Source organism: Chrysemys picta, chromosome 3 (assembly GCF_011386835.1).
Source record: "Chrysemys picta bellii isolate R12L10 chromosome 3, ASM1138683v2, whole genome shotgun sequence".
NCBI lineage: Eukaryota > Metazoa > Chordata > Testudines > Emydidae > Chrysemys > Chrysemys picta.
Window position 1 is genome coordinate 126,037,126 of NC_088793.1, and position 24,016 is coordinate 126,061,141.

Here is a 24,016-nt window from a genome sequence, read left to right on the forward strand (position 1 = left end):
AATCTTTTGGCCATCATACTTCAGCTGGTTGAGACTCTGGTCTTTCTTTTCCAAACATTTTTGAAATATAGAAGAGCTGTGTAAATCCTTGTGTAGTGACAGTGGAAGTTGAAATATTGGTCATTGGCTTTAATTTATCAATAGTTCCTTAAATGGGAGATGAATAACCAAGCTCTTAAATAAATGGTTTTTGCTTGGTGCTAATCATCCATTTTTCAGACATGAAACTGTATGCTTAAACTGAAGGTGCTCAGTCTGAAAGTATTTCGTTAGTTGCAATGTCTAAATGACTTTCTGCATATTGTTTTAATGTAAAATGTTGTGACGGTTGTCATAGGATGTGTTGCAGCATGCTGTTAGATAAGCAGTACAAAAAATTTGGTGTCGTGGCAAATTATAGCCAGCTTGTGGGATTGTTCAGCACAAGGTGAGGGGCTAATTGTCACAACAAGTGATGATATCACATCATGAGATAAACACTGATGTGTTCAACTGTGTTAACGAAGTGACCCTGTGCAATTTCTATTCAAAACAAAAAAAGACTACTCTGGCAACTTGTGCTCATCCAGGGTTAGTCCACTTCACTTTCTCCTCAATAACAAGGTTTCTTTTTTTAATTTTTATTGTAGATGCGTAAAAACTGAAACTAGTTTTCTTGCTTCCCATTTTACTCCAGTTTTGGGGAATTGGAATGTGGATGTGGAGTACATGAAGTGGTGTATTCCAGCAGTAGTTTCAAAGTCATACTGTTTCCTTTTTCCCTCTGATATATGTATCAGCAGTTCTGAATGACACATCACATACAGCTTAGTCTCTAACCATCCTCTTGCTTCCCAAAAATACTTTAGAATAGAGAACAACAAAAACTTGATTCATTTTTTTGTATGTAAAGATAAAAACTAAATTTTAAAAAGGAAATTCTTGTGATGAAGCAAGGGGAGTCCAATTGCTGAAATTATATATAAACTAGGATAGAATGGTACAGCTTATGGAGGAGGGGACCGAAAAACTCACATGGTAGAAGCTGCTTAATTGGAACACCCTGGTGAATTCCCATCATCTTGATTTAACAGCTGTTTCATTTAAATAGTTTCCCCAAACATTACTTAAGATTATCACCATATGTTTCTGCAACTTGAATCACTTAACTGATGCTTGGTTATATACTAGCTATATTTTTACTGCATAGATCTTACTTTAAAATTAGTAATTTTTCAATTATGAAAACATTAAAATTGGCACAAACTATACATCACTGAATGTTTGTTTTCTGGCTGTCACTATGTTGAACAGAGCAAAAGTGTACTGATGAATTTTAACTTTCATTAACATCTGTATTTGTATTAGGCCAGAAGTCATCCCAGCAAAGTACCTTTGAGCAAGTACACTTCTTTTAAAGCAACAACATACTTACTCAGTTTAATAGGGAAAACTTGTTTTCAGAACTCATTCCACTAAAGTAATTATTCACACCTTATATAAATGGCTTCAGCTGCCACTCAAATTTAAAAAAAACAAGTATATCTGAATAAAGCACATTACAACTGAAGGCATGTTACAAAATTTTTTAAAAAGTTTGAAATGTCAGAGTGCATAGCAAGAAAATAATCAAGAAAACTAGTAATGAGTGGCTGCTTTGGAATTTTTCATTCATTTCTTTTGTTGAAGAGAGTGGAAATTATAGAAGAGCATTAGGAAAGTCTTTGCTTATTGGAAGTGCCAGTTTGTCTTGTAATGCATTGTAGCCTAGTAAACAAAATAAGTCTGATCAATGCCATCTCAGCTTATCATTGCTTTTTAACCAGCTATCAAATACAGTTTCTTAATCCTGTTCTTTAAGTATTTTGTGCACTTGTGCGTGTCAGTTAGGTAACCTTTGTTCAACGTTTGGTGTTCAAACCCCAGAAAAGGAAAGTAGAAGAAATATTCATAATTGCAAATAACAGTTTTAACTCTGAAAGCTAACATACGTATTAAAGATTGGCATTTTTAATAGACTTGAGAAGTAGTACAGTGATCATTACAAATAAAATGTACGAAGTGTTTTCATACAGTAAAGTATAATACCCTTTAAACATATATTTAAAAAAAACTTATTAAAACGGACAAGAAAAAGTGTTAAGATCCCTTAAGACAGGGAGGATTTCATTCTGACACATCAGTGTATGTGCCTCAGTCGCTTCCGGATTACATTTACTTAAACAGGTTATAGTTAGAAAGTGGGGAAAAAAATGAAAAGAGCCAGGGGAGATGGTTGATATTGAGCACTTGTATAGAGCTTCACATTCAAAGGACTGAGCAAATACTAATCCTAACAACAATCTCGTGGCATAGGCGAGCCCCATTTTATACAATTATATACATGCAATTTATATAAGGTTGGAGTTTTTACCAGATATGTGACCCTACTGAGGCCAGAATCTTGTCTCCGGTTATTCTTGCTCAGAAGTTTTAGAATCTACTTAAGACATTACCAAGCATTTATTGATCAAATATATCCATTTTAGTCATTCTAAAAGGACATTCAGGGGAGTACAGTTGTTCATACAAGATCCTTAATCTCATACTGATGGCCAGGACACCCTGAAATCAAACTATATGCCAGTCCAGGGTAACTGCTTCTTAGAGAGCAAACAAGCAAATAATCAGTTGCTTTTGGTGCTGGCATTGCCTTGACAGTATAATTGGCTTTCCTGTTTCCTGAATGTCTACAAACTCCCTTTTAGTAAATGTGTGCAATACTTTGACATACTGAACATATAGTGTTGAGTTGTTCCCTGAAAATAGGCAGATAAATGACAAAATTATCTGGAAAATCAGTCATTCTTACAGAGCTTTTGTGCAGTTTGTGTGCAGTGGATTCCTCTGCTGGTTCTTGATTTAGAAATCATCTTTTGTGTCTAATTACCCACTGTGCTTTTTATGATACCAGGCCCACTTGGTATACTTCCAAGGGTTCTGAAGGAGCTTAAGTATGAAGTGTTGAACCACTAGCAAAACTGTGCGATCTCTCATTAAAAACAGATACGGTACCAGAGGATTGGAGGATAGCAAACGTGCCTATGTTAAAAGACTCAATGGATGATTTGTGGAATTACAGAGCAGTAAACCATATATCTGTACCTGCTAAATAGGGTAAAATTTATAATTAAAAAATAGAATAATAAAACACCTGGAAGATCATATTATGTTAGGATCTAACTAGCATGGTGTCTGCATAGGAAAATAGTATCTCACTGATCTACTAGAATTCTGCAACATGTCAAAGTAGTGGATAAAGTTGACATAATTTATTTAGACTTTCAAAGGGCCTATGACAAGATGAGAAATGAAATCATGGGATGAGAGGCAAAGTATTGGATCATAACCTGGCTAAGAGGAAAAATAAAAGGAAAAATTTACTCATAGCAAAAGGTTGACAGGAGGATGTCTTAAGGTTACATGTCATATCCAATGTTTAATAAATTTATAATCTGGAAAAGGGGTGAGCAGGGAGATATCTAAATTTAGATATAAGACACAGTTCTTTGAGTGATTGCGCGTCAATTCCACTTCAGAGAAGGGAATGGGTGGGGGTGTGTGTGTGTGTGTGTGTGCAGTTGTCAGATTTTTTCCGTCAGTGGTACCCATTTGGATGGCACGTGTACCCTTTGCTGCATGTGCCACCTTGCAAAGATATAAAGGGTAGAGCTGCTGCCTACCCCCCTCAGTTCCTTCTTACGGCCTTTGACGGTTGTTGGAAAGTGTGGTTTTGCTATTGCAGGTTTTTTCCGATGTTTATATGGTTGTTACTCGTTTTAGTAATTTCAGTAGTTGAAACTGTTTACGGAAATAAGTTTTCTTTTGAAGTGTTCGTAAATATTTTGGTTCCCATTGTTGGGTTATGCCTTGGTTTCTGGGTTTCAAGCCCTGCTTTCCTTCAAGAAACTGATGCCAGCGAGTGACCTGCAGTCCAATTGCCTGAAGTGTCTTGGGGAATCTCACATCAGGGACTGTTTTCAAATTTGCAGGGACTTTAATCCAAGAACCAAGACAGACAGGGAGCCAGACTTAAGTTTCTTCTCACAGAGATGGCTTTGTGTCCACCCTCAGAGTGTTCCCACTCAGGGCGGGTATCGAGTGCATCCGTGTCAATCAGGAGTGCTCTGCCTCCCAAGTACTGAGGAAGAGCGACCAGAAGAAGGTATGTAAGGGCTCAGTATCTGGGAGAGCTAGGTACAAGGACAACAGAGTGCACTTGAGGCCAAAGTGCACTCCGAGACAGTCATCTGCTCAGCAGGGACTATCAGCATCGGCACCTCTGAGGTGGCTTCATCTGGTTCAGTGGTACAGGAGACTATCCCAGTACTGTCTACTCCGGAAGCTTATGCGGCAGCATGGGACCTACTGAGTGTCTCAGGGTCAGCTTTGCTAACAAACCAGGAGTCTTCTTGACCAGTACCAGCACCTACTGTAACTGTATCATCCCAGCAGATGGTACCGTCCATGCCTCCAGTCTTCCGCCTGCCTCTTTGCATGCTTCTACTGTCCAAAGAGTAGCTGGCCATGATCTTACCATTACTGCTGTCTCCGGGCTCCCAACATTAATCCCCAGCGCCAATGGGATCAGCCCCCTTCTAAGAGGCTGATTTATCTTCAGACTCTGAGGTTGTCTCTTTGTCGCAGCCACACCAGGAACAACTCCGTTCCTCTTCCACCACCTACCATCCTTGGTATCCCCTGGAGGATCTGTCTTGGCCTTCAAGAGAAGACCCATGGCCAGGAGGAAATTGGGCTTCAGAGCCTTATCAGTGGCCTTTTTGGGAGGATTGTTTCATGCCCTTCCTGCTCTTCTTTTCATTGAGTGGGCACCAAGATTTACCATACCAATTGCAGCGGGAGACCACTCCTGTTACTAGGCTCAATGCCAAGAGGGAGGAAGTTGCTCCAGTAGATCTTGCTTTAAAGCAGTCAGTGGAGGCTCTAGTGAAGCCGCCTTTGGCTTCCTCCTCTTCATCACCCAATGAAGAAGTTGTGTTGGAAGGTTCCTCAACTCCCACTGAGGATTACAAGGCTCATCAGGACCTGTGTAAGAGGGTGGCTGCTGCCCTGTATATCCAGGTGGAAGAGGTTGAAGAAAGGTCTCACAGGCTGGTTGACAACTTAGCTTATGTGAGACTATCTAAAGCAGTGGTTCTCAACCGGGTGTATGCAGAGGTCTTCCAGAGGGTACATCAACTCATCTAGATATTTTCCTAGTTTTACAACAGGCTACATATAAAAAGCACTTGCAAAGTCAGTACAAACTAAAATGTCATACAATGACTTGTTTATACCACTCTATATATTAAATACTGAAATGTAAGTACAATATTTATATTCCAATTGATTTATTTTATAATTGTATGGTAAAAATGAGAAAGGAAGCAATTTTTCAGTAATAGTGTGCTGTGATACTTTTTTTTATTTTATTTTTTTTGTCTGGTTTTGTAAGCAAGTAGCTTTTAAATGAGGTTAAACTTGGGGGTACACAACACCAATCAGACTCCTGAAAGGGTATAGTAGTCTGGAAAAGTTGCGAGCCACTGATCTGGACTGGTGGTCCCAATTAATGAAGTGAACTTGAAGCACAGCAAGGTACTGTGTCAGATTCTCTCTCTCTCTCCCCCTTACCCCCAGCAAAAAGGGCCAAGTGCAAATATTTTGTCCCTTTTCAGGGGGTTGAGTATTTTTACACCCACCCCCCTCTGGGGTCATTGGTGGTCTCAGCTGCCAATGAGAGAGAACGCCAGGGTCAGCAGGCATTTACCCCAGTAGGAAAGGATGCACAGAAGCAGGATCTCTTTGGCAGAAAACTTTATTAGACAGTGGGCCTACAGTTTAGGATTGCTAACCAGCAGACTTTTAGGGATATTATGACTTTAGCGTCTGAGACAATATATTAAAATTTAAAGACAAATTGCTAGAGGATGCAAGGCGGGGATTTCTCGTCATGTTGGATATGGTTTAATTAATGGCCAAAACTTCCCTTCAGATGTGTTTGGACTCTGCAGCTAGAGCCGTGGCATTGGCCATTACAAATCACAGCTGCTCATGGCTTTAGTCATTCGGTCTTCCTCAAGATGTCTGACAGACCATAGGGAACCTGCCCTTTGACGTGTTGTTGCTCTTCTCTGAGCAGAGAGATGACAAGCTGCATAGCCTAAAGAACTCACGGGAGATGGACAAATCTTTGGGTATACACCTTCACCGAAGAGGAAGCAATTCTTCTATCAGCAGCCTCACTGTTTTCCTGCTTTCACATCTTGTCACCAAGACCGAGCCAGGAAAAAAGGTTGCAGTTATAGGAGAAGACCCTTCCCTCCTTCTTCAGCAACGGCTCCTAGTTCATCCAGACAAAGTAGGAGTTGTAAGCAAACATTTTGATGTTTGTCAAGGACAGCCTACCAGTTTCCAGAGTGCCAGCCTCTCCTATCCCACTGTTTGCCAACCAGCTATCCCACTTCCTAAGTCTTAGTCCCACTAGAGACCAGTAGGTCTTAAGCAAAGTGGACTTGGGATACACCCTTCATCTTCTTTCTATCTCCCCTTCCCCATCCCTTTTCAGGGACCACTCCCATGAAGAGGTCCTCCTTCAGGAGGTGCAAGCTCTTCCTTAGTGGGGGCCATAGAGGAAATTCCTCAGTTATACAGAAGGAAGGTTGTTGTTGTTTTTTTCTATTCCCACTATTTCCTGATCCTGAAAGCAAAGGGAGTTCTCAGACCCATATGAGAATTTTCATGGTCACACTGGTTTCCATTATTCCCTCTCTGGAGTTTTATTCATTGAACTTTTTGAAACTTTGTACTTTTAGAGAGAGGTAAGGGATTGACTCTGTGTACACAAATTTGCAGAGTGACAATAGGGTTGAGGACTGTTATTTTTCACCTATATATATTTATTTATTTTTATTTATTTAAAAACATTTTTGCTGTTATCTCTGGAGAGACAAATCCACAGTTTGAGAACTGCAAAACTAAGCATCTTTGATGGTATCTTCTACACTGAGCCCCATTGGGTAGATAGAAAGATTAACCTAAATAATCTATACAGAAGCCTCTGGAACCCCATAAGATTGGGTCCCTGTAGTGGGGTGAACGCCCGCTCCAGCCCTGAAGGGGTTGGAAAAGCCCTGCAGAGTGCTGGGGCTGTGTAAAGGGGCAAAACCCCGGCTGATTGGGGAAGTGGCTGCAGCTGAGGCCACGCCCCAAACTGAGGAACTCAGCCTTATAAGAAGACCAGGGTAGCCAGAAGCTGAGGAGTCTCCCTCTGACAGGAGAGAGAGACAGGCCTGGCTGCAGGGAGCTCACCTGGGGACCTAGAGTAAGGCAGGGCTGGGGAAAGGCCTTGGGGGCTGGGAAGCCCTAGGCCAGCAACTCCCCAGGCTGCAGGGCCTGGACCTAGGCCAAATAAGTATTGGGGTTGCATAGGGGCAGCCTGAGGGTAGGTAAAGACAGCCAGTCCAAACCCCTTGTTGCCGGTGATGATTGCCCACCCCAGGGTGCAGGGGCTAGATGGTGACTGGCAGTAGCCACGACTGAGGCGACATTGGGATAAGGGGTGGGTGTTCCCCTGGGTGGGGAGACCCAGAGAGAGAGTGGGGTACTGCCAGGGGGGCAGCACCCAAGCCGAGGGACACTGGGCCAACGACAGGCGGGACACCTGGCCTGCAGAGGGCGCTCCGGATGCTGGGTGAGCTAATTCCCGAGACGACCAGCAGGAGGCACCGCAGGGGTGAGTCCACGCCTGATTACAATCCCTAATCCATGAACTATTGGAACTCATATACGAAACTTTTCTTAAACATTACGTGAATATATTGTTTTATACTATAGAATTTATAATCCCTATTCCATGATGAGATATCTTTGAGCTATAATGTATCTTAATTAAAACTATCTTTTAGATTCCTTTTTCAGGAAAAAACCTTTTTATCAAGAAAATCCAATTTAAATTAAAAAAATCAGATTATTTTTTTATTAAAAAAAAATCATTGATTTTTATCCACCCTGTGTGCAACACATCTTGAAGAAAAACAGTTTCAGAGGAGGTTAGTAACCATTTCTTATTTAGGTTAGTAAAGTCCAGAGACGACTCTGAGGAACCTCAAAGGTATCTAATCAAGTTAGGTGAGAGGGCAATATAGATGTATTTATTGAACTTAATTTGCTTATTAGTGTACATATGAGGGGGAAATGACAGCTAAGAGAGGGACAGGATAGTACACAAATATTTGAAAATTGTAAGCATCAAGGATAAGAATTTTTAGGAAAGTATACTGCAATAAGGATAAGAAAAAGTAAGCATTCTGAGAGAAACTTTCTACAGTTAGGTCTATTACAATGTGAAATAATTTCCAAAGGGAAATGGTAGAAATGCCCTGTCTTGGAACACTTAAAATGGAACGGAACAAAGCTGTAGTAAACTGACAGTAGGGAATCATTCTGCATTATCAGAAATGTAATAGATAGAGAAATGCTGTATGTCTTTTCTATCTTCTGTGGAAAATTTTGTACACATAAAGTGATTGCTTTGATAGCATCATAATGAACATAAGAAACATCAGAATAACCATACTGGTCAGACCAATGGTCCATCTAGCCTATCTTCTGACAGTGGCTGATGCCAGATGCTTCAGAGGGAGTGAACAAAACGGGGCAATTTATCAAGTGAACCGTCCCTTGTCGTCCAGTCCCAGCTTCTGTCAGTCAGAGGTTTAGGAACATCCAGAGCATGGGGTTGCATCCCTGACTATCTTGACTAATAGCCATTGATACCTATCCTCCATCAACTTATCTAATTCGTTTTTGAACCCAGTTATACTTTTGGCCTTCACAACATCCCCTGACAATGAGTTCCACAGGTTGACTGTGTGTTGTGTAAAGTAGTACTTTCTTTTGTTTGTTTTAAATATGCTATCGATTAATTTCATTGGGTGACCCTTGGTAATGTGTTATGTGAAGGGGTAAATAACAATTCACTTTCTTCATACCATTCATGTTTTTACAGACCTTTATCATTCTCCCCCCCCGCCCCCAGTCGTTTCTTTTCTAAAATGAACAGTCCCAGTCTCTTTAATCTCTCCTCATATTAAAGCTGTTCCATGCTCCCAATTGTTTTTGTTGCCCTTCTCTGTACTTTTTCCAATTCTAATATTTATTTATAGTTTTGAGATGGGGCATGCAGTATTCAAGGTGTGGCCATACCATGGATTTATATAGTGGGAAAGGAATAGATAATATCCTAATGCCAATAGTTCCTAACATTGTTAGCTTTTTTGACTGCCATTGCTCTTTTGAGCAGATGTTTTCAGAAAACTATCCACAGTGACGTCAATTTCTTTCTTGAGTGGTAACAGCTAATTTAGTCCCTAAAATTCTGTATGTATAGTTGGGATTGTGTCTTCCAATGTACATAACTTTGCATTAATCCCCATTGAATTTCATCTGCCATTTTGTTGCCCAACCACCAGTTTTATTAGATCCCTTTGTAACTTTTCAGTCAGCTTTGGATATAACTATCTTGAGTAATTTAGTTTCTTCTGCAAACTTTGCCACCTCACTGTTCACCCCTTTTCCAGATCATTTATGAATATGTTGAACAGTACTGGTCCCAGTACAGATCCCTGGGGGACACTGCTATTTATCTCTCTCCATTGTGAATACTGACCATTAATTCCTACCCTTTGTTTCCTGTCTTTTAAGCAGTTACTGATCCATGGGAGGACCTTTCCTCTTAACCCATTATTGCCTATTTTGTTTAAGAGCTTTTGGTGTGGGACCTTGTGAAAGGCTTTTTGAAAGTTCAGATATGCCTTATCCACTAGATCACCCTTATCCACATGCTTTTTGACCCCCTCAAAGAATTCTAATAGATGGGCAAGGCATGATTTCCCTTTACAAAAGCCACGTTGACTCTTCTGCAGCATATCGTGTTAATCTATGGCCTTAGCTACACTTGCAAGTTAGAGCACATTAAATCAGCCCCAGGCACCATAACTCCTGAGGTGTCCACACTGGCAAGGCACTTAGAGCGCCTGGACTCTACAGCTGGAGCGTTCCTGGTAATCCATCTCCACGAGAAGCATAGAGCTTGCTGTGCCTGGGCTGGAGCGCCGGGTTGTCAGTGTGGACGACGTGTTGCATTACTGCACTGTGATTGGCCTCTGGAAACATCCCATAATCCCCTGAAGTCAAGTGGCAACTCTGGTCATTGTTTTGAACTTGGCTGCAGGCATACGTATATCCCCTTTCAAAGATCCGTTTCTGACAGCCCGCATGCTTATCTGCTCTGGGACACACACACACACACAGAGACACACACAGAGAGAGAGAGAGACACACACACACGGGGGTGGGGGTTGATGTTGGGTTTCCCCCTTCCCCCTGCCGCTGTCTGAACTTACAAGATAGCATGCTAACACACTCTACCCCCCCCCAAAACAGTGTCTCTCCCTCCATACAAACACAACACGCTCCCTGTCACACTCTCCACCCCCTCATTTGAAAAACAGCTGGCAATCTAGTAGGATGCCCATGGAACAATGGGATTGGGAAACCTGCATCATGTGACACTGTGCCTGCCCCATTAGGCATTGCAAACCCTTTCCAAAGCACGCTGCAGCCACTTGCACACTGGGATAGCTACCACAATGCACTGCTCTATGTGGCATTGCAAGAGCTGTTAATGTGGACATGCTCCACAGTCACAAAGAGTACAGTGTGAACACACAGCAGCACTTTCCCTGCTGCTGTCTCTGAGGGCTGGTTTTACACCCGGTGTTCTAGATCTGCAAGTAGAGACGTAGGCTATGTGTGTGATAAATCTGTTTGTTACTATAGTATCAACCAGTTTGTCTGAAGTTAGACTGACTGGCCTGTAATTGCCAGGATCATCTCAGGAGCCTTTTTTTTTTTTTTTTTACAATTCGGTTTTATATTAGCTATTTGCCAGACATCTGGTTTGGAAGCTGATGTAAGTGATAGGTTACATACCAGAATTAGTAGTTCTGCAATTTCATATTTGAGTTCCTTCAGAACTCTTGGGTGAATACCATTTGATCTTAATAAATTGAATCGTATTAATTTGTTCCAAAATCTCCTCTATTGACACTTCAGTCTGGGATGGATCCTCATATTTGTCACCTAAAAAGAATGGCTGTGGTGTGGGAATCTTTCCCCACATCCTCTGCAGTGAAGATGGATGCAAAAACTCATTTAGTTTCTCCACAACAGCCTTATCTTCCTTGACTGCTGCTTTTAGAGTATCCTCTTTAATAAATCCTTCCCTAAGGGATGTATCTGTCCAAACCATGTGCTCCTCCATATCTGTTGGCTTTCCCTCCATTCTTAGTTTAAAAACGCTTCTATTACAGGCTTCTCTGGGGAGTTCCTCATGAAATTTGTTCATATAGAAACAGATGTTAGTCAGTGTCCATTATTTTAATTGCCAGACAGTTACCTCTTCCAGATGAGGATAGGTTGTTAATGTGCTCATGAAAATTTCCATATGGCCACAGAGAGAACATCTCTGAAGATGAGAAAATTTAGTTGCAATGATTTACTGCTTAAAAAAACTTGCTATATATAAATTCAGATTAGAGTGGTTTAAACTACTCATGGTTTTTTTTTTTTTCCATTTCTTTGTGCTATTATTATTTTATGCTTAGATACCAAGGTTTAAAGGACATCGTAAACTGAAAAAGTGCTTGGACAAGGCTGGTGAGCAGGTAAAATGCATGAGAGGAGAAGATGCTGGCAGGTGCTTTTAGTCTTCCATTAGGAAAAAACAGATTATACTAAAAAATAAAATAAACTGACAATGCAAACACTAAAGTTTATTGTAATTTAGCTATTAATATAATGTAAAGGTATAGAAATGCCTCTCTAAGGCACCATACTTAGAATATTGTACACATAAAAAGCTTACTACATAAATCATATTAACAAATGATGAAAAATTAAGCTTTCTGTTGGGCACTTCATTGTTAACTAATGCTGTTGAAGGGTGGAGGGAACGACAACCGCATGAGTTTAAGTGTAGAATGTCTTCAAGTGTGAATTTTTTGGGGCTTTTTTCATAATGTTGCATTAATTTGGCATACCCTCCCAAAACTAATCTGTGAAGCCATTAACCTTCTCCTTCACAACCCTCCTTAAGATCCATTTTTACCTTGTTGTCTACAAGACATCACCAGATGATAATGGGTAGATAGAAAGCTAGTGGGGATAAATTATATTTAATTGTAAAAAATCCTTAAAAAAATTATTTGGAACCATTATGTACGTGCTTTTACTTCTGTCATGCTTACTCATCTCCCTTTCCTCTTGTTGCGTATTGCATTTGTTTCTTGTCTTTAAATGATAATCGGATTCTGCTACCCTTATTTATGTTTAGTACTTTACTTTGCATTCTCCCATTAAAACTCGGAGTGATTGTAGGTTAAAGTACCACTCAGTCTTGATAAGAGAAGTGGGATCTTACTGTATAAGGATGGTATAAATCAGGACTATAACAAATAGTTACTGCTGTGTATTTGACCTTTCTGAAAAAAATTTCACAGCCACCTTTCAGAGTTTACTATCTGCTCTTTTCTGTGTGTTTTGCATCACAAGTGATTAGAGTATATGAATAGTTTAATTGCCAAATTTTATTGTATTTTAATGAACTTTATTAGTTACTAGGCTTGCGAATAGGATCTTAAACAACTAAACTTTAAGAATCAGCTTTTTATAAAAATATTAGCCATTTGATTTTTTCCATTAATTTAGGAAAAAATTGCTCTTGGTTTGCAACCTTGTCTGCATCAGATTTCCACTAATATTTACAATCCCTTTAAAAAAGAAACTTAAGTGGAAATATTAATATAACTTCAGTTTTAGTAGTATTGCTATATAACATGAGGTGTTTTGCTCTCCCACTGTGGTATATTTCTTGAAAGAATAATTTTTAAAACTGACTCTTTTGCCTTGTAACGTGGTTCGAGATTCACTAATAAACACTTTTGGAAGATAACTTGTAAATCACAAATGATCCAGCTTCCCTGGCACATACCATTCTTGACCTCTTCACATTTAAAATGTCTAACTTTTTAGGATGTTTAATTTGAAAAAGAGTGTGTGGGAGAGAATGATATAAATGCTAAAACCCCATGTATGTTAGTTGACTTCCCTCTCAAGTACTTGTACAATGAATGAGTTTTTTCAATTCTGTATTAAAATTTGTCATTAAAGGTATTATGGAATGGCAATAGCTCTCTCCATAGTTAAGGTTACAACAATATTTGAATTATAAGATGGATTTTCAACATTCCTCTAAGTCAGTGGTTCACATCCAGGGGTACATGTACCCTTTGGGGGGCACACAGAGGTCTTCCAAGAGGTAGGTCAACTCATCTAGATCAGTGTTTCTCAACCTGGGAGTTGTGACCCTCAGGGGGGGAGGGGGCGGAGAAGGGGGGTGTCACAGGATGGGTTTGAGGGGGGTGCAAGTGCAGGGCCAGCATTAGAGAGTGGCAAGCAGGGCAGTTGCCCGAGACCCCACACCACAGGGGGTCACACAAAGCTAGGTTACAAACTTCAGTCCCGGGTGGCAGAGCTTAGGATACAGTGCCGGGTGGCACGGCTCTGGTTTTAGGGGTACAGTAGTCTGGAAAGGTTGAGAACTACTGCTCTAAGTTCCTTCAGAGATGTTTCCTCCTCAGACTTGATGCAGACTTGTCTATGGACAAACAGTAACTCTTCTGGCCAATTTGAGGTGAATTGGCCAAACTATTTCTGAGAAAAGGAAGTTGGAAAACTAGGTATAATTCAGACGTGGGGAAATTACTATAATGCTGTTTGCTATGTTTAACTTCCAAAATGATGAGCCTTATTCAGAAGATCTTGCAGAAATCGCTCTCTTCTGTGTTAGAATTGTCAGAATTCCCTATGAGGCTGCTTCTTAGGTCTGTCAGCCCATGTAATGCTTACATAGGGTCTGCGGGCTGTTGTAAAGATAGTCAAAATGCTGAGTGGTTTCTATTTTTTAAATATAATGGATCGAGTGCCCTTCCACAAGCCATATGAATGTAGTTCAGTGTTTTTCTAACTAAGAGAGTTTCTCATGAATAACCTCACCCTCTAAATAGTCAGTCATCCAGTAACTGTTTCTAATTATTTCATTCTGCACACCTCCTGGAAAAGTATCACTGGTATTCTGTGGAATGTCATTTGAGAACAAAATACTTCTGAATAGAGCTGGTTGGAAAAATTCCAGTGTAACACTTTTTTTCATCAGAATTTGCTGATTCATTTAAATTGAAAAATTTCATGGAGATGGTTCCACTTTGATTAAATTCCTTTGAAACCTAGGCAAGAAACATGCCTGGCTTTCTGCTAACTTGCTCACCCAGCTCCTTGGTTCCTGAGGTCCGTGCCTCTGGGGCAGCCCATCATGTAGACTTGCCTTGGAGATGGGGCTCCAGTCTCTTTCGCAGAGAAAGTATACGTTTTGTTCCAAAGGCGGGCGGGACTTCCACAAAATGGAATTATCTTTCTCCACCAAGCTCTACTTCTGAGTTCTGTTCCCACCTTCACTGACTTCCTTTAAAGTGTGATTCTACTCTGAAAAGTGTAAGCTTTCGTGGGCTACAACCCACTTATTCGGATGTATATAGAGTGAAACATATATTGAGGATATAGATAGATAGATAGATACACACACACATACAGAGAGCATGAACAGGTGGGAGTTGTCTTACCTACTCTGAGAGGCCAATTAAGTAAGAGAAAAAAACTTTTGAAATGATAATCAAGATAGCTCAGTACAGACAGTTTGATAAGAAGCAAGTGTGAGAATACTTACAAGGGGAGATAGATTCAATGTTTGTAATGGCTCAGCCATTCCCAGTCCTTATTTAATCCTGAGTTGATTGTGTCTAGTTTGCATATCAATTCCAGCTCAGCAGGCTCTCGTTGGAGTCTGTTGTAGTATTATGTATTGAGTACAAAAACACTGACCCAGGAACCTATCCTTGTAACAAAGCCCGATGCCAACTCTGTCCACATATCTATTAAAGTGACATCATCATAGGGCCTAATCACATCAGCCATACCATCAGGGGCTCGTTCACCTGCACATCTACCAATGTGATATATGCCATCATGTGCCAGCAATGCCCCTCTGCCATGTACATTGGCCAAACCGGACAGTCTCTACGCAAAAGAATTAATGGACACAAATCTGACCTCAGGAATGATAATACTCAAAACCCAGTGGGAGAACACTTTAACCTGTCTGGTCATTCTATGACAGATCTGCGGGTGGCTATCTTAAAACAGAAAAACTTCAAAAACAGACTCCAACCAGAGACTGCTGAGCTGGAATTGATATGCAAACTAGACACAATCAGCTCAGGATTAAATAAGGACTGGGAATGGCTGAGCCATTGCAAACATTGAATCTATCTCCCCTTGTAAGTATTCTCACACTTGCTTCTTATCAAACTGTCTGTACTGAGCTATCTTGATTATCACTTCAAAAGTTTTTTTCTCTTACTTAATTGGCCTCTCAGAGTAGGTAAGACAACTCCCACCTGTTCATGCTCTCTGTATGTGTGTATATATATCTCCTCAATATATGTTTCACATTATATGCATCCGAAGAAGTGGGTTGTAGCCCACGAAAGCTTATGCTCTAATAAATTTGTTAGTCTCTAAGGTGCCACAAGTACTCCTGTTCTTTTTGAGGATACAGACTAACACGGCTGCTACCCTGAAACCTGTACTCTGAAAAGTGACTGTCTAAAAATAGCACTTTCTTACTCAATGGATTTGTTGCTTGTATGCATTCAGAGTCATATCTGCTGAATTTTAACTAGTAAGTTTTGATTGTATTTTATTCCTGTTCAACTTGTAAGAGCCAATGCAACTAAGACTGAGTAAACAGTATTCCATCCTTTCTTGTGCATCATCAAGCTAATTGTTTAAGTTCCAATCATCTAAATCTTTCAAAACCCCTTTGATGCCAGTGGGTTTGTACAGTTGTCATTAAATGCACAGTTTGGCTTTACTACTTGTGGCCTTGCATAAGAAGGAGGGAACCATAGCTTAATTCTCAGTTTATATTAACTTTGTGCCATAATTATTAGAATAAACAGCATTTTACTTGGAAAAATGAACACATATGGTCATGGAAGTCATTAGGAAACATGGAGTGCCATGTTAGCATAGTGACTTTACATAGTTCTGCACGCGAATACTTTGCACTGATATTTTGTTTGCAGTGGTGTTGTAGCTGTGCGGGTCCCAGAATATATGAGACACAAGGTGGGTGCGGTAATATCTTTTGTTGGACCAATTTCTGTTGGTGAAAGGGACAAGCTTTCAAGCTCCACAGAGCTCTTCTTCAGGTCTGTGGAGCTCAAAAGCTTCTCTTTCACCAATCAAAATTGGTATAATAAAAGATATTACCTTATGCACCTTGTCTCTCTTACAATTATATAGTATCTTCATAAACATTTATTTTGCAACACCCCTATAGTAGGTAAATATTGATAACCTCTTTTTTATACTGTTGATTGTCAAATAGAGAGATAAAGGTTAAGTACCTTGATTACGGTGGTGCAAGTTAGTCTTGGAACCAAGTTTAGAACACAAGTCATTAGCTTTGTCCCATAAATAATCCAGCTGTAGAGCCTCCATACTTAATCTCTCTATCTCTGTATTCCGACACCATCTGTTAACTATGTTCGCAAGGTTAAAAAAATCAAGTACTCAAATATTAGGAAAAACCAGAATTAAGGTTGCTCAGGCAGAAGTGGAACACTGAAACATGCCTAGTTAGTAACTAAATTGCCTACACAAAAAGTAAATTTTACTAATTTATAGTACATTTTTTCTGCATTACAGTATTTTTGGTTCATTTGATTTTGCTTCTAGATATAACCTATATTATAAAGTCCTACAGAGGGGATGGGATAGAAATTTTTTTTTCTTTTTTTTAAAAGAGCTCTTTAGATGGCTTTGAAATAAGATTTTTTTTCTTAGTTGATACAGTTGTATGGGTACAAAAATAGAAAAATCCCACTGCTCCCACCAGTTGTCATGGAGTGTGCAGGGGGCTCAGGGCCCTGCACCCCCGGCTTCCTGCAATTCACCATGACTCTCAGCCAGCCAGTAAAGCAGAAGGTTTATTTAGATGACAGGAACACAGTCCAAAACTGGTCTTGCAGGCACAGACAACAGGATCCCCCCCAGTTAGGTCCATCTTGGGGTCCCAGGGCCCCACAGCCCCTTGGGAGGTCAGAGCCCTGTCTGCCTCCCAGTCATTCCATCAGCCAGCTCCTGAAACTCTCCCTTCAGCGAACCCTTCCACAGCCTTTGTTCAGTTTCCCGGGCAGAGATGTCACCTGGCCTCTAACCCCCTCCTGGGTTCTCATGTTATATGCTCAGGTATCTTTCCTCAAGGCCAGTCTCCCATCCCCCGATGCAGACCATCCTAGCCAACCGCCCCTGCCTTCTCAGCCAACACTCCCCACTCAGCATTCAAAGACCACATTAAGAACAGTCCCAGTTCGTCACGTCTCTCCCCCCTTCGAGACCAAACTGAGCAGGGTCACTTTAGCCAGTGACCTGGGGAAGTTCGAACCTACCCCCGTTCCCGTGGATGCCCCAGCATCCCTCCCATTCCTTGGTGAGAATTACACCAGGCCCTTCCAGTTTCACGCACTCCCCCCCCCCCCCCCTTAGGTCGGGTGTGTTCAATGGCACTCGTGGTTCGCATGTGGGAAGGTTTATGCGGCCTGTGCCCTTTTCCCACCCCAATACCCCTGGGGTTCCAACTGGGCTGGGGTCATCTCCCAGCGTTCCAGTCTGGAAGTCTGTGATTCGGGCTCTCTTGGTTCAGAGCCCCCCTTTTAACCTTGGCCACCCTCTGGAAAGGCTCCTCTATGCTGGGCAAGGATCCTAAAGCCGTTTTCCCCTTGTCCTGGGCCTTCCTCCCCCTCTGACAGGGGTCACAGGATCAGCAGTACTGTCGGACAGTAACAAAGACCCCAGGCCAGTAAAAGCTCCATAGCAGCCTCTGCTGGGTACGCCAGGTTCCCTGGTGCCCTGGAATGTCATGTAAATAATCTAATTTGAAAAATTGATTACGTGGATGACTTGCATAGTGTATGTTCCATGACGGTCCTTTATTAACAGTTGGACTACAGTTCAGTCATGAGAAACTATTTCCATGACTTCACTCAAGGAAAGGCATTTTCCCTCCTGTAAATTTGATTATTTATTTATTTGTTTTTAAGGTTGCTGAAACCAGTCAAAGTGATACAAGTATTTCATCAGGAGAAACAAAGAGCAAAAGCAGCATTCACTTTCTTCCCAATGAGACAAAGCTAGTTTCTCAACCACACAACAAAGACTTAAATACCAAAGAAAAAAGTGATCCAGCTGTAGATGAGGATGACCTAGAGGGAGATTCTTTTTTTGATGATCCCATACCCAAACCAGAGAGAAACTATGGCTGGTAAGTAAACCGTGCTCCCTAGTTAACACATTTATTTTATGCTTAGTAGGTTTGGGTTAGAGGTGTCATTTGCACATAGCCTGTAGTAAAAGGTGGTGTGTGGGTGCACTGTAAAACATCCTGCTTGCACTGGTGAGTAATTTTCACCCTTTTGGGGATGTTGCATAGTTCCTTCTGATACCAAGCCAACTGATCTGGCTGGTGGGGTTGGAGAAGGGCAGGTGGAGCCTTGGCTCTGCTAAAACCTGCTCTTTCCAACCCATTTGATGCAAGGAATTAGTATCTGAGGTACAAACCCTATGCTCCTTGAGCCCTGGAGATGCAGCTGTGGGCAACTTTAAAGTAGCTGCACGAGTGGGAGGGGAGAATCTTTATTTCTCTGCCTAACTTCGGAAGAGTGGCAGAATCTAACCCATAGTATTGGAGTAGTTAAGAAAATATTGTTAGTACACACACTCACTCACTCTTCATACAATACAAGTATTAGGAAAGACACTTTTGCTCATGGAAAAAGTTCCCTTATATAAATCAGCGTTCACATTTATTACCCAGTGTGTCCAAGCGGACTTGTTTTCAGTAGAGTAATTGTTCTTCTGGAACATGTCAGCTTTGCAGGCCCAAAGATTTTAGGGCACTTTGTGGTTTTGTAGTGTCTGATGATGAGTGAAATGATATTTTGAAGTGCAAGTCTGACTGAAAGGTGCAAAGGTGTCAAAGCCCACATTATCATTCCCTTGATCTTGCTGCAGCTCTGAGCAGAGCCATTTCCACTGTGCTGCGTTAGAGCAACTTTAAAGTTGTACTAACTTTGGGTGGGCCAAAAATGCACCTGAGGATTGATGTAGCAGGAGGTTGCCCCATCCATGCCCACTCTTTCCCTTTTACATTGGCAACAGACAGCAAGGTGGTCTAATCCAGTGGCTCTCAACCTTTCTAGATTACTGTACCTCTTTCAGGAGTTTGATTTGTCTTGCGTACCCCCCCAAGTTTCACCTCACTTAAAAACTGCTTGCTTACAAATCAGATATAAAAATATAAAAGTGTTATCACTGTTGTTACTGAAAAATTGCTTATTTTCTCATTTTTACCCACATAATAAAATTTAATCAATTGGAATATAAATATTGTACTTACGTTTCAGTGTATATGGAGTAGTATAAACATGTTATTTTAAGAAATTTTAGTTTGTCCTGACTTCACTAGTCCTTTTTATGTAGCCTGTTATAAAACTAGGCAAATGTCTAGGTGATTTGATGTACTCCTTGAAAGACCTCTGCATACCCCCAGGGGTACACATACCCCTAGTTGAGAACCACCGGTCTAAGCCCTCTTATGTTGGCCCTGCAGTATCAGAGGATCCTGGTGTGGCACAAAGTAATCCTGGTGTGGCACATGCTAGGAGGATCCTGGTGTGGCACAAAGTAATCACACAGATCATTCTCCCCTCTATTTCTAATAAACTGGCAAACTCCTTTCTCCTTTCAGAAAGGGATTATTTATGACTGTTATCTAGTGGGAAATAAAAATTACAAAATATGCTCCTATAATATATTTAAAGAGCAGCTGACTTCTCATGAAAAATATTGAACAAATGCATTAGAAAGAACTCTATTGTTTTTTGATTATTTTTTCATTTTTATCAGTAGCCATATCAGGATTAAAATAGCATCTTTGATTTGCTCCTGCTTATTTAGGAGCTTAAGTACTAATTGATTGTAACATCATGTTAATTTCTACAGCCAACTGATTGTGAGGTCATAAACTGGGATAAAACAATAGGTGGGAATACCAGTGTCAGAGAGATGTAATAATTATGCATGATCTTTAAACTGGCAGCTTTAAAATATTAAAATGAAACTTTAAAAGGAATTTGTTCCTCCAATCATTGAATCTGAGATGATGATAGTATCTTTCAAAGCAGGTAGATTCCCAGGATTGTTGCAATTTCCTACATTTTTATCTTGCTGGATTACCTTGGCTTTTAACTGACATCATGGTTCATAAATAAGGCTAAGTTTTTGTCAATGATATTTTTAGTAAAAGTCATGGACAGGTCATGGGCAATAATGAAAAATTCACGGAAGTCCGTGACCTGTCCTTGACTGTTACTAAAAATACCCATGACAAAATAGGTAGCCTAGGCAGCTGCAGGGGGTGGGAGAGGCTGGGAGCTCCAGAGTCCCCCTCTGCTGGTGTCTCCAAGCTCTGGGGATCCCCCCCTGCCACCCGGCACGGGCAAGAGCTCTGAGGATCCGCTGGGAGCTGCCGGGGATCCCCCCTGCCACCTGCTGCGCCTAAAGTCACAGAAGTCTTTGGAAGTCATGGATTCTGTGACCAAATCGCAGCCTTATTCATAAGTTAGAATAACATGTCCAGTGCATCTGTGTTTAATTACTGTCCTTGAAAACTAAATATAACAATCATGAGTGCAAATTCTACAGTTAATAGACCCGTGTTTGTAATCTAATAATTCAAAACAAAAGACAAAACGTTAGAAGAACTTAATAGGTTTGTGCAATAATTGTGCAATACAATTAACCTATATTTATAAATGTAAGGAAATGCAATAAAAACAATTGTTCAGGAATTTTACTACTACAGTATTACATGAGTACTCAAGTGGTCATCAGTTGTTAAAAGCATCAAAGGCCAATGACTTGAATGGTAATATTTATTTATAATTGCTACCTGAAAATGCTTGAAAGATAAGAGTTCAAGAAAAGAAGCCTTTGTTATGCAGCAAAACTAAATTGCCTTGTATGCCATGGCAGAAAAGAAACAAGATTTGTCAAATTACATGGATTATGCTAATGATCTCTTTTCATATCATTATTACATTTTTAGACTTGTGTATCTTAATTTGATTTATGTAGCATGCAGATATTGATAGCAATTCCATAGTAAGGCATCTTTGTGCATGCAAATTGTGGTAAATGAATTAGCAAAATGCTAATTAGCAAGGCTCTACAGATTTTAGGACTTATTATATGTGTAGTAAAATAATAGTTTGTAATCTTCCGCCACAGTGTATCATATTTCATGTGTATGTACATGTAACATGGAGTAGTCATAAATTTATACAACTTGTTTAAATGTACATTAAACTCACCAAAACCATAGAAAGTTAATTCAAAATCAGATTCTGCTCAGACATCAAACAAAAACAATGAGATGTTTGTTTTTTTTATATGAGGGTTGGAAGGGACCTCAGGAGGTCATCTAGTCCAACCCCTTGCTTAAAGCAGGACCACTCCTCAGACAGATTTTTACCCCAGTTCCTTAAATGGCCCCCTCAAGGATTGAACTCACAATGCTGGGTTTAGCAGGCCAATGCTCAAACCACTGAGCTATCCCTCCCCCCCTGTAAAATACATTACATGAAACCAGTCACAACTTGGTCACGGAAAATATTTTCTGGGAATGGTGAAGATTAAACTTAGACTTTCAGTGTGCTTGTTTGCATCTTTTATTTGTAAATAATGTGTTAATCTATATTCCATTCCTAAATGTAATGGCAGCTAAACCAGTTTATCATGTGGCGATGAAAGAAATCCATTTTGCTGCAGTCTCAAGGGGCATGCTTTCTACAACATGACTGTTCCTAGTTTTGTTGAACAAAACTGATCATAATTCAAAAGCAGAAACTGTTAGATATATTTATTTATGCCTCAATCTTTTCCTCTTGGCTACATGGTATTTGTGGGGATAACTAAAGGCCCCCTGATAAAAATAGTGATACTGAAGAAGATGCAGGAGGTCTGTTTGTGACAGAAGGCAGGCAGAAATCCACGAATAGGTGAGAAAATAACTTTCTTATTGCATGTCTTGCTTGACACTTTTACCACCAACTTCCAGTAGAAAGTTTTTGGCCTTTTTTAGATTGTAGAGTAAATAGTTCCTTCACCTGATCTTTTGCGGCATACAGTATTGTTTCTAGGTGCATACATATTTAATGGATGGTAGACGAGAGAGTCACATATCTAGTTACAAATTGTTTCCCTTTTTAGGAAAACAGAGTCCAACAAACAAGGAGGAAGCCTTGCATCTCTTTCTGATGCACCCCCCCTAAGGAGTGGGCTAAGCTCCCTTGCTGGAGCACCTTCACTACAAGAGCCTGACAGTAAGTATAATATTGAAATCCTTTTGTATCTTGAGTAGGGCAGAAGAGAAGGGAGATGGACTTAGTTGATCTCGAGATCCCTTCCAGTCCTACGTTTATATTATTATATGTCTGTAAGTGTTTGCAGGGTTGGTTCTTAAAATTGGAATATAATATTAGCCTATAGGAAAATATACTAGACTTTATTGGTTGATGGATGTATTTAAGTATGCTCTTTTTTTTTTTTTTTCAAACAATAACCAAACATATTTCTGATTTTAAATATTTTTTTGGTTACAGATGCAAATAGAAACTCTGTTTTGAAAGATCTACGCTTGGTGAATGCAAAATTTGGATCGCTTGAATTAGGCAAGTAGTTGTTGAGCATGAGGGAACTTAAACATCCTAGTTTTGATATGCCTACATTTGAGTTCCATTTCAGCTCCTCAAGGAAACTGAGACACTGAAATATACTGATACTGGGCCAAAACCTGCTGTCTTACTTTGGTAAAAGTTTCATTGGAGTCAGCAGGAGTCTTGCTTGAGTAAGAGAAGCAAGATATTCTTTATACAAAATTCCTAACTGGCAGGAATTATTTGTATGTTTCTACCAGAATTATTTTACACATACAACTGAAATTCAAGTCACCCCATGCGTACATTTTGGTGACAATTTTGTAGTTGGTTTGCTTGTCAGTAAGGTATTGTTGACTAGAACACCAGAGGGAAACCTACTGTAAGAAAAAAATAAAATGTCTTGTAAAGCAGCTTAAGATCATATGATACTAGCTTTTATGAAGCATTTCCCCATATTGCTATTAGTGTTACATAGTTAGTTACTTTTTCAGGAATTGTAATATATTCCTGGATGTATGCTTGATGACATCAGTGTCCAGTTACCATTGTTCTCAATTCTGTGGCAAAATATATAAGACGAGTAAATTTATCCAGCATGGAAATGCACCTCAGAATTAGTGTTCACTTAAGATCTTTATTTAGAATGGTAGCATAGGTTTTTAAGGCAGATTTTTTTTAAAGGCACAAGTGGAAGTTAGGCATGCAACTCTCATTGGCTTTCAGTGGGATTTAGGCACCTCTAATTGCCTTTTGTGTCTTTGAAATTCTCCCAATTATAGTATCAACATAGAATCCTAGAAATGTCCAGCCCCCTGCACTGAGGTAAACCTAGATTATCCCTGACAGATGTTTGTCCAACCTGTTCTTCAAAACCTTCAATGACACAGATTCCACAGCCTCCCTAGAAGCCTGTTCCTGAGCATACTGTTATGGTTAGAAAGTTTTTCCTAATATCTAACCTAAACCTCCCTTGCTGTAGAATAAGCCCATTACTTCTTATCTTACCTTCAGTGGACATGGAGAACAATTGATCGCTG

The 24,016-nt window shown here is 40.2% G+C and overlaps 1 protein-coding gene across 14 annotated transcripts in view; it reads left to right on the forward strand.

Annotated features, from left to right (window-relative positions):
• The window catches only part of CEP43 (centrosomal protein 43), a 51,577-nt gene that overhangs the window by 20,650 nt on the left and 6,911 nt on the right, over positions 1-24,016 (forward strand). For 6 of the 14 annotated variants that reach the window (XM_065590440.1, XM_065590443.1, XM_065590441.1 and 3 more), the window contains 5 exons: positions 11,688-11,747; positions 18,303-18,523; positions 22,239-22,319; positions 22,531-22,643; positions 22,923-22,991. In XM_065590440.1, the coding sequence (XP_065446512.1) occupies positions 11,688-11,747; positions 18,303-18,523; positions 22,239-22,319; positions 22,531-22,643; positions 22,923-22,991 (544 nt within the window). The remainder of the gene's footprint in view (positions 1-11,687; positions 11,748-18,302; positions 18,524-22,238; positions 22,320-22,530; positions 22,644-22,922; positions 22,992-24,016) is intronic. The other 8 variants (XM_005303926.5, XM_065590445.1, XM_065590446.1 and 5 more) reach the window with 3 other exon arrangements.